At 32.5% G+C, this 12091-nt stretch overlaps 1 protein-coding gene across 1 annotated transcript; it reads right to left on the bottom strand.

Moving 5' to 3' along the window:
- Nucleotides 1–4494: 4494 nt before the first annotated feature.
- Nucleotides 4495–6134, bottom strand: LOC131651384 (uncharacterized). Its single transcript, XM_058921050.1, has 4 exons — nt 5788–6134; nt 5473–5674; nt 5125–5373; nt 4495–5001 (listed from the first exon to the last, which is right to left on the bottom strand). Exons 1-4 carry the CDS (start codon nt 6132–6134, stop codon nt 4495–4497), a joined length of 1305 nt encoding a protein of 434 aa, XP_058777033.1.
- Nucleotides 6135–12091: the final 5957 nt, after the last annotated feature.

A 12091-nucleotide genomic window follows, 5' to 3' on the forward strand; every position in this document is an offset into this window, starting at 1 on the left:
CGTCCTCATCGCCCATTTGATGACGCAACATTATATTCATGACATATGAGGTGGGAGAACCACGTGGCTAGACACCTGTCTGAGAGGTGTCTCTGATAGTTTGGTTTTGTCCAGGGTATCCCTCATCAAGTACTTAAGGATCTAGCATGTGGTATTGACAGATGGTTTTAGAGCCACATTATCAGCTCTGTCTGTGGGGGGGCTATGTAGGTGTATTATATTTTACTAATATTATATTTTGCATGTGTATATCTATATTTTTTACATAGACTTCTTATCATCGTACTTATTTATTGCATAATATTTTTGGGATTACATGATTCAAAGATGAACACATCATGAAACGGTATAACAAACATAAATTAAAAATAGTAAACATGAAAACCTAGGTACTACCAGATGGTTCTAGACATTTCAACATCTTTATTATGTCATCATCATCTAGTTATCTGTGCATCCAACTCGATTGGACTTTTAGGTATCCTACGACGAAATGATTTCCACATGGCCTTGACATCTTCGTCGGTCTTCAACTCAATCAAGTTGTATTTCACACTTTCATTACTATCAATCCAATCTTCACGAAACTCGAGCTTCCTCACCCTTTTGTTATCAGTATCCGGCAGTAATTATTTCAACTTGTTTGTCAAATTGGCGAGAGATGTGATGTCATCTAGAAGCTTGAATTTAACTGGAGGGTTATTTCCGTTGAAATACACTTCCACCTTAATCAGAAATCGAGGAAGAGACATTTTTTAGATGTATTTTTCTATAACATATGCCCCTATTTATAAAAACGGTGATTCATTCTAGACCAACTAAATTTGTCGGCAAAATCCTGATCATTGAAAAATTCCAAATGACTACACTATCGAAAATTTTAATATACCACTAACTTTCTGGTACTTAGTTGTAAATTTGAAATTTTCAGTAAAAATTTACCAATATCCAAAATTTTAACGTACTGGAAATTTGGTCTGCACTACCAAAAATTTAATCTGTACCAAAAATTTTGTTTTCTCTACCGAAAAGTTCGTTCGAAAAAATTGTTCTACTTTTAATTACCAAGGACATTTCTAGAATAATTAAAAATTAGGGGTGCCATATATAATTCGGGAGGTGGTAATTATAATTCTCACTCTATGAGTGCTCACTTAAACCATGTATGCAGAGCTCTAGCTTTTTTTGTGTTCTTTCTGATTTGTGGTGGGGTTGTTTCTCATGTTCTTCTCGTTTGTGGTTGGGCCTTTAATCGCTAGTGGACTTTTTTTATTTATCTGTGGTTATGTCCTTGGGATTGATATTTCTTATACCTTCTCCGGAGATCCTTTGTAATGCCTCTCTTTTATAATATATCTCTTTTGTGCCTTTAAAAAAGTGTTTTAAAATATTGATTCAAACCGACCATTTGAATTAGAAATTGAAGGGATAATCAACTTTTTGAATTGACTATTAGATCAATTATGTAAACAAATCGATAGAAACTAATGAAAATTGTAGAAAAATAACACTAAATCAAGAGTTTATGCAAACTAGCGGGGAGTCAATGATTTTTTTAAAGTAAAAAAGACGTTGTTTTTTATAAAAACAATTAAAAAATTCTTAAAAAATTCAAAATTTAAAATAGAATTTAGAAATTTAAATTTAAAAAGTACACTATTACGGAAAACACATATAACAACGGTCGCGAAAGACGTATAATAACAGTTGAGCAATCGTTGTTAGGCATGATGTCGTATTAAGTAGGTTATTTACAATCACAGTCTATTTTCTGTGGTAGTAAACTCTATGGCGCGCTACATACAACAACAATTATAATAATAGGCTGTTGTTGTATGTCTTCTAATAAAATTAAAAAAAAAATGCAGCAGTATAACAAGAACAACACCAGTAAGAACAACAAGAGCAACAACAACAACAAGAAGAATAACAAGAACAACAACAACAACAACAAAAATAACAACAAGAACAATAAGAACAACAATAAAAAAAGTACAACAAGAACAAAAACTAATATTGCTAACTCGAATCCATACTTTCCTTGTCTCATTCTTGTTGGAGAAGAGATGATGGTATTCTAAAATTTGTTAATGAAAGAAATTATGTTTTTGAGTTTTGTTTATGAAAGAAATGATATTTTCAACCTTGATTTAGTGGAGAAATAAAGTGTCGTAAATGAAAGACGGCGTTTGAAAATAGAAGATGTAGTTCGTCTAAGTTTTAGGTTTCACGCGGATCACTAATAGTAATGTCTTGAGCATTGATAATCACTAAATAGACGACTAATATTTGTTTAAGGAGAGTGAAAAAACTCGATAAACGTGCTACATACAGCAACAATTGTATTAAATAACTGTTGTTGTAAGTCTTTTAATAATATAAAAATGAAGTAGTAGAACAACAACAACAACAACAATATTTGAACTCATGACATTGCGCTACATACAACAACGGTTGTTTTAATCAACCAATATTGTATGTCTTTTGATCAAATATAAAAAGTGCAGCAGTAGAACAACAACCGTGGTGTAATAATCTTATGACCATGTGCCACTTTTTACCACATTTGGAATTTCAAACCGTGGTGAAAAGTGGCTTACAAATAAATTAAAAAAATTATATGTGTTAGGATTTGAACTCATGACTAGGCGCCACTTTTCACTACGGTTGGAAGTTTCAATCGTGGTGAAAAGTGGGCTTAAAAATGAAAATAAAAGAAAAGCGTCTAATTAAAAAGATTCTACCACGGTGAATCCTTTGGTCTTAGTGAAATAATATTCGATGGCGTTATGAAATGTGCTTTTTGTAGTAGCGATAATAAATAATTGAAATATTTAACTTTAGTTAACTTCTCTCTAGTTTTTGCATGCTATTCCTTTCTCATGCATTCTTTTCCATTCATCTATAATCATGTAAATCTTTTTTGGAACAATTGGTTGGTATCCCAATCTTGAGTTCAATCTCTGCTTTATATAGTTTTTATCTTTAAGCAGTCTACATGCATTCAAAATAGTTCCAAGCATTTTAGAAATTGTTTTCTCTTAGTTTAGGTTGCATTGCATTGGTGGTAGTTTATTTGTATTTCCCGTCGTGGCGATGGCTTTCCGGGGAAGGTTGTTGTGTTTTGTTCGTGCCAAGAAGGAAATGTGGTACTCTTTTTTTCATTTCGAATTGATACAAATCTACGACTGAGTGGGAATTGAGAATAGTTTTTGCTCAATTTACTTTCGTATGAGCTTTTTACTTTCCAACTAGATGAGATAAAATAGGCAATCAATTTGGATTTGTAAGATTTAAAGAGGTTTCAAAATATATAGTGAATTTTCTTTCTTGAGTTGGAAGTCAACTCTCTAGATGTAGGTGCAAGTTGCATCAAATTGGATTATCAATTAATTATGTTATTTATTGCTTTACTGCTCCATCATCTTGTACGAGTTGTAGTGAGTCTGATTCAACTTGTCTAATAAGTTGTTAGGACATCGCGTTTGACATGTGTTCCTAAGAAACATTATTTCAATAAGATTAGATCCTATCTTGTAAGTATAATTCAAACATTATGGATCTATCTAGTTTATCAAAATTAATGTTATGCAAATTCATTCAATCATTTCGATTTTATTACTTCATAGATCTATCTAGTTTAATAAAATTTATGTTATACAAATTCATTCAACCATTTATATTTTATTACTTCATATTATGTTATGCAAGTATTTTTTAATTCATCGATTAAAGATAAGTAATTAGTAATTTATGTGACATTGTTTTTTCTTACTCCAAATTAGTTTATTATATTTCTTAAAAATCAGTCTGATTTTCTTATCAACTAACTTACATATGACCATCCAATGAAATTGACTTATTTGATTTTATCATATTCTAAGTAGTATAACTTTTTTTTAGGCGTGCAAAATAGGCTACCGACTTCAGAATTATGAGTATTAAACTATAGCGCCATAAATTCTCATAAAATATGTGTCCGTTAAATCTTGATTAAATAAGATCCTTATTTATTATCATAGTTAAACTATGACTAATCAACACATAATCTCTAAAAACTTGAGACATCTCTACTAAGTAGCTAAGTAGCATAAGATGTTTTTGAAAATTATAACTGAATATTATTAAATGGTGCATTAAGCTTACTTGTATAGTTAATGCAGAATAGTGAATACTCCATCAGGACAGAGAATGGGCCAGAACTTGATTTGCTATGACATAAGGCTATAACATAAACTGATGCAGACCAATATTTTAACTTGTATGGAGCAAAGGACTAAGATTAGTTGGATCGACAAAACCACCACATTGAAAATTTATAGATGATAACATGATTGCAAATGAGAGACCGAAAGTGAAGAGAATGAATACAAGAAGATAGATAAAAATTGTAACTAATCTAATCTAATCTATTGATAAAAATTGTAACTAATCTAATCTAATCTAGAGATAAAAATTGTAACTAATCTAGTTTTGCCAGAAAACACCTGAAACTTAGTCCCACCTTGGGTCAATCCAGCAACTATTCAAGTGTTCTTTCACATGATGAAAATTAACAACTTCATTTCCAAATGTGTGGTACTTGTTTGTTTCTAAACAATAAAACACGATACTCTCATCATAAAATCTAGTAAAGTAGATTTTGTTTTCCATTCCAGGAATCTTTGCCACTGCAGAAAATGATGTATGGTTGCCAACAAAAAGCATTTGATTGTTGAGGCTTTCAACTTTTATCCATCTCATTGTAGATTCATTCAACTTGAAAACTTTAACCCATTTTCTATAACAACATTCAAATACTGACAAGAGACTGCCATTACATTCAACTAGAAAGCTGTCGAAGAAACCAGTGCATGGAGATTGAGGCTCCACAAGTTCTTTCCATTTTGGTTCTTCTCCTCTTGTTGCTTCTATAACTGCCAACTTTCCTTTAATGCTAAGATAATAAAACAATCCATTATGTAAAGCAGGACTAATGTTGTAGAGAGGAAATTCAATGTTTTCAAATGTGACCTTGTCCCAACCCCGAACACGATCCGAAGGGATATACGTGAATGCCATCATACGGGAAGATAATTCACGTTTATCCAAGTCAATGATCACGCACTCAGAAGATGTTGGAGGATGTGAAAGTCCTACGCACCGGGTATTCCTGATTGGAAACCTTAATTCAGGTGATAACACTTGTTTTTTTGTAAAGGGATTGAAGAAAAATGCACGTCTTTTAATTCCTGCAGCTAGTAATAGCCAACCATCTTTAGAACAGCAAATTTCCCAATCTTCCATCCAGGTCCAAAATTCATCATATGGAAAGTCTATGTTATATTTGTACTTGAGACCATGTTTTGGATGCACGACAGTGAATATCCCGTCCTTGTTCTCTGAGAACACAAGTAAAGGAGATAGTGAAAGATCATCAAACCTTGACATTGACATGTTACTAGAGGATGATCTCCATTGAAGTGGTGGTGCTGCTAGATGAAAGAGTCTATTGGTAGCGCGAAACTGCAAATAATCAAATACGTCAACAATTTGTTTTGCGATCACTTCAACAATGTCTAGAGGAAGTGCAAATTTTTCCTCCGTCTCCTTTAAATGGATTGCACCATACATATTTTCTTTTTCTCTAATTTGTTGAACTTTTCCATTTTCACCTTTGAGTGTATCACTTATTCTACAAAACACATATATATCATTTCATTATGTTAAAAAAAAAAAACATAATCAAATTAAAAAACAGTCCTAGGAAAACATAATTTTAAACAAAAAAAATATAAAATAAATTACCCTATATTTGGCATTATCCATCTTGAATAAGACCGATTTTTGGGTAAATTAGAGAAAGACTGAGATATCATAAGACTCTCGTCTTCAATGTTGTAAATGTAGACAAAGTCCTTATCCTCTATAGCGATATAGACACGGCCTCCTTCAATTTCTGGATTAATTGCTTGACAAGCAAAGGATGAGTCAAGACTTGATACAAAGAACATTCTATCCTTGATGCTTTTCACTTTTATCCACACGGGTCTAAAAGAGTCAAATCTATAAACAGAAACAGCAATAATCCTATCATGTGCTTGCAAAATCTCTATTTTAAAAATTTGATGGTTGGATTCTAATATCCAGTCCATAGGTGTCTGGAAAGCAGGTGGCCACGGAAGTTTTGGCATAGGAAAAAGTATAGGGTTCAATTTAAGACGACCGTTGGGTTTTTGTATTAGGATTTGGACTAATCTAATCGCATATGGCTCCACCGCCGACAAGGATGCATACAAGCAACCATTGCAGTAAACTGGTTTAAAAAAAGAGCCATTGAATCGACCCGGAGACTCTGTTGATCTTCCTAAAACACTCTTTATGTCCTTGTCAAAGTTTACTTGAGTCCATTGTTTGTCACCAAGATGGTAATATAATATTGAAACGGAATGCGATGAGAATAAAAAAATGGAGCGGGGTGGTAGATGATTTAGATGATTTAGAGGTGGTGACAAAATATAATAAGCAATGGTATTTCCATTGAGATTAAGAGATGGAAGTCTGATTTTCCTAAGGTAATATGGGTGCCAGAGAAAGAATTCCCTAAGATTATATGCTATGTAATTTTCTAAAAGATACCAACCATGTTGCACAGTACATATTCTTGATGCCCCAAGTTGTATTGGATTAATACTTGTTGAATATGTTTTGGTTGGATCTGATATGCTGCAAAACGTTTGTTTCTGTCGAAACCCTACTCTAGTTGAATACAGAAGCAAAGGTTTCATCTTCTTCTGCTATCGTTGGTACCAAGGAATTAGGTTCCGTCTACTTCAAAACGATCCTATGTTAACGATTTAGGATTGACAACTACTACGTTGTTATTTCCCCAAAACCCTAATTAGCTTCCCTATTGTTGCCTCAATATATATATTCGCAATTTCGAGATTTAAGGTAACCAATTACTATAAACTTGGATTTTTATTGATTGACATTTATACGCACACTGTCCTATCAAAACTGTTTTATTTGCATTTTAAATCTTAGAATAATTGTCTATTTAGAATATTTATGATTTTTTTCTAGTAATATATTTTTATTTATTATCGTTTATTTTGCTTAATTATTCTACTAATTATAATTTTATTTGCAAATTCGGGAATTTTGTTATTTTTAACAAAATAATCTCCCACTTATTTAATGTTGTATATGAAACAAGAATTACAAAATAATTTTAAAAATGCGATTACAAGATTTGGTGAAGAGAAAATTAAAAAAGACATATATATTTTTGTTCCGCTAGGGTTTGCATGTTTGAGCACTAGGATTTGAATGGTTGGAAATTCTCTACTAGAGTGTGTAGTTGAAAAACATTAAGAGTCTATTTGGTAAGGCCATAAAAAGATTTTTTATTTTTTAGCTTTTAGCTTTTAACTTTTTTACTAGCTTTTATCTTTTTTTTTTTTAAAAAGCTATTTGAAGTAGCTTTTGAGCTTGTGACATTTTCTTCCATTTATACCCTTATTATTTTAACAAGAATGAATTTTTACTCTTCAATGTAGTATTAGCTTTTACCCTACAATATATATTATGATTCAATGTTTAATATTTTTAATAACATCTAAATTATACAATAAATTTTGAAATAATGTTGATATTTCTCAAGTTAGTGAAACGTAATCAAAGAATCAATGAGACTAACTAAGACGGAGAAAATTAAAAAATTTGTTGTATTTTTATGGTATATTAAATAATAAACTTATTTTTATCATTAATTTTAATTAATTTAATTAAATTCAAATTTCATGTATTTCGTTAAATTTATTTATATAATTTATATACAAACTTAAAATATTTTGATGTTTCTTAAATTTTTCACATATTAAAATTGTTTTGTAAGTTTGTATTAATATATTTATTTTTATCAAATAAAAATTAATTTTATAATATAATATGATAAGATAAATAAATCACAAATTTTTTAATAAGAATGTTCTTTCGTGTCATTTTGTATTTATCAGCTAGTGTAACAGCTAATTTATCAAACACTCAAATTAGCTTATCAGCTACCAGTCATCGGCTACCAGCTACCAGTCATCAGCTACCAACTACCAGCTAGTTTTACCAAACAGAGCCTAAATCTTGCAAGATCAACAAGATCTTTTGGAGCACAGCTCTAAAAAAAGTCAAAAGTGATGATTAAAATTTCAAGCAAGATTTGAGTAGGAATTTAGTGTATGAAAATGTGGTTGCAATGGAGTAGAATTAGCAAGAAATTCCTACACCCAAAAGTCCTATAAGGATTCGATGATGGGTAATTCTAATGAAAATGAGCAGAATAAAGGTACTACGACTATTATTTTGACTGATGAAAAAATAGATAATCTCTTAAAGGATGATGAGGAAAGGTTCTGCTGCTGGTAGAAGAAAGAAAGATGAGTCAATATGATTGTATGTCTTTCATATTTTTGGACAAAGAAGAGGAAATGATACGTCAAACCATGGAAATCAAGAGTTTATTGTTAAACTTCTTGCTAGGAAGATTGAATACAAGGCTCTGGAAACTTGTTAGTCGTTTGAAATAGATGTGGGTGAGGAATGAAATTATCAATATTATTATAGGTTTGAGTAATGACTATGTTTTTGTGATAAAGATGATCAATATCATGCTTTAATGGATAAATCTTGGTTAACATATAATCACTATCTAACTATTAAATAATGGAGCCCTAGTTTTCATCTTGATAGTGATCAAACTGTGAAGGTGGCAGTTTGGATAAGATTTTCAGACTTACCAATTAAATATTATGATGCAAAATTTTGTATATTCATTGGTAACATAATCGGTGGAGCAGTGAAGCTGGACAAGAACACTCTTCTTCGAGAACGGGACAAGTATGGGAGATTGTGTGTCGAGGTTAATTTAACAAAAACACTACTTGCTATGTTCACAATTAGAGATAGAGTCTATACGGTAGAATATGAAGGAGTAAATTTGTCATCTCTCAATTGTAGGAAGTTTGGTCATTATATGGAAGATCGTGGAGAGAAAGCAGCTCAGGTAACTAAGAAGGAATACGGTGCCTAGGAAGGAGAAAAATATGTGCAAGAGTGTTTTTGTTCTGTTGTCAATAAACAGCGACGTCCAAAAAAAGAAGAAGAATGATTTGACGATGGTGCACAGTGGTCTGATGATTGTTCCTGTAGTAGTTACTCCTAGATCAAAAGTAATTTATCATTTGTGAATATTTTTCCAAGTACCATCAAATGATTTGTCATGTGTGAAAATCTCTTTTGCAAATAAAAAATTGTTTAACTAGGGTGTATTTTAAACATCTCGTATTCTTAGAATAGAGTGTTTAGTTTGGATCTTTTTTACTTCTACTGTGTCTTCATGTGTTGGTTTGATTCAAGAAAATGGGGAGAGAAGAGGAAATAAATGTTTTTGATATTTTGTGGAAATTGTTGGTGAATGGAAAAAATAAGGGAAAACAATATTTATATTGGGTTTGAAATTTGAAATTCAAATTTCCCTCCTAAACGCCTTTTTAAGCTCAATTTTTGAGGAAACGCGGTTTGGTGCAAAAGTTGGAATCGGGACCACCAGCAAATTGAAGATGACGATATTTGTGAACCGTTGCCGTCGGAATGGGCTCAATTCGATAAATGGTGAAGAAGTTATAAGGATTTGAACATCGAGAAATTCATCTGATCATCTGAGGCGGAAATCTTGACAGTGCAGAATTTTCGTGCATACTGCTCAAAGAATGCGACAAAACTCGACCTTTTGATCAAAATCTGAACTCAATACCTGAAGATAAATTGAAGCAAACGAAATTTGTGAAAGTATGTTGTCGGAATGGGCTCAATTGGATACAAATCGAATAAGTTATGCAATTTTGAATCTTGCCAGACAATGCCCGAAAACGCATTTCGACGTTAAAATAACGATGCTTTTGCAATATTCTGGAATTTCTGGTGCATAATTGGTCTTAGGTCCCAAAATATGAAATGCCAGGGACATTGAGACGGAATTTCTGTTAAAATTTCAACACAATCGGATAAACATTGCAAGAGTTATGAATTTTTTATCGTCTAGAAGATAGCGGTTTAACACGTTTTGCCATTGTAAAACCTCAAGTTAATTGCGAATTCGGGGACCTTCCTCAAAGAAACAATTGTCGACCCCAACACATGAACTGTAGTAGACCTCGAGACGAAACTTTTGGCATATGGCTCGCTTCAAAATGATATCCCAGTAAGAAATTATGAATTTTCAAACATGTGAAAGACAGTTGAACGATAAATTCAAAACTCAAGTAAATTGCGCTTTCGGACATCCTCCTCAAAGAATTGTTTCCGTCCCGAACGCGAAAGATGTAGATATCGTCGAACTAGTCTTGGATTCGTGAGAACCAAGCCCGTACGACCTTTCAGTCGAAAGTTATGAATTTTGCAATTTCACCGTGAAAACAGACTTTCACACTAAACTGTCTTGAAATAATGGAAACTCTTTATTATTTTCTCTTGCTTTTTGAACGAAAAAATAATCGTCTACCATAACTTATGTCGAAAATAAGATGACAAATTTTGGGGTGCAACACCGCGACACCACATAACTTGAACCAACGTCAAATATGGTTCTTGTTCCATTAACTCGAGCAATTTGACTTAAAACATAATGATCATGCTCAAATACAAATAGTTGAATTATGTATGCTAAAAAGAAAGGATTCAAAACATAATCCAAAGATTTGCAATTGAAAAGGAGACTCGATAAATAATAATAAACAAAATGAAAGCTCAAGAGACAAGAAATGAAACCGTATTGGGGTTCTCCCCTTAATATATTATAGACATGCAACTTCATGATCAATTTTTGTTAACGCACTTCGGCCAATGATGCATATCTCTGCGGTTATATAACAACTATAATTTCATTTTATTTTTGTGATCAATTAGGGCTACAATGTTACAAACAAATATATATATACACACACACACACACACACACACATATAGGTTAAATACACGTTACCCCCTGCCATTTTAGCGTATTTTGATTTACCCCCTTAAGAAAATATTTTATGATCCGCCCTTATCTTTTCCAAATTCCTCCATATAAAACCTTGATGGAGAATTTGGCTAAAGATTCATTCCATTTGTCCTACTTGGCCAAGAAATGCTTTGCTGACTGGGAACTTATTGACACGGTGGATTTGAAAAGGGAGAAATTAACTTAGAAAACATAAGACTTTTGATTTATCCCCTTAAAAAGCTAGGGTTCCTAAGTGATACTCATTTACAGCCTAAAGTAGCAACTGAAGATGGCGAAGAGAAGATCGAAGAAGACGACGCCCTCGAAACATGTGAATCAAAAGAATGTGGCTGAACAATCGAAGGAAGCAGATTAATCGAAGAAGATGCAGAGGCTTCTCAAACCCAACAGGTTCGTATTTTTAATGTATGCTCTGTTTTCCCAATGTTGTATGTTGCTAGGTTTTCATCATTTCCCATTTGAAATTTCAGAATATGCAAATCTTCAATGTTGTATTCCACCATGGAGGGGAATTTATAAGGTTGGTTGATGGGGTTATGATTTATAGAGGTGGTGTCTCGACTTTAGCTTATGGGCAACACATTGCTAAGTGGTTAATGGTTTTCATTTATAAGTTGGTGACTGGGTGGGGTTACTTAGAAGGTACCTATAGAATATGGACTAAGATTCTTGAAATCGATGAAAACTATATTCATATTAGGAACAACGATGACTGCTACGATTTTGCTGCATACGCTTGTGCGACCCAATTACATGGTGAAATGTTTGTGGAGCATGACATAACTAATATTGAAGTCCCAATAAGGGCTCTTAGGTGTGTAAATGAGATTGTAGAGATAGATGGATATGATGATGAGGGAGTAGAAGAGTTTGGTGATAATGAGGATGAACGAACCACTGCTATATCAGATGGCTTTGATGGTATTGATGTCAGTTTACCAATTAATGAGGGAGTAAAAAGTATTTAATGAATAGGTGTTCCACATCTACCATCAAACTTAATTAGTGGCCACACAAGGTTATGCCAATTCCTAGGAAGTGACTAGATAATGA

Source organism: Vicia villosa, linkage group LG2, assembly GCF_029867415.1.
Source record: "Vicia villosa cultivar HV-30 ecotype Madison, WI linkage group LG2, Vvil1.0, whole genome shotgun sequence".
Lineage (NCBI taxonomy): Eukaryota > Viridiplantae > Streptophyta > Magnoliopsida > Fabales > Fabaceae > Vicia > Vicia villosa.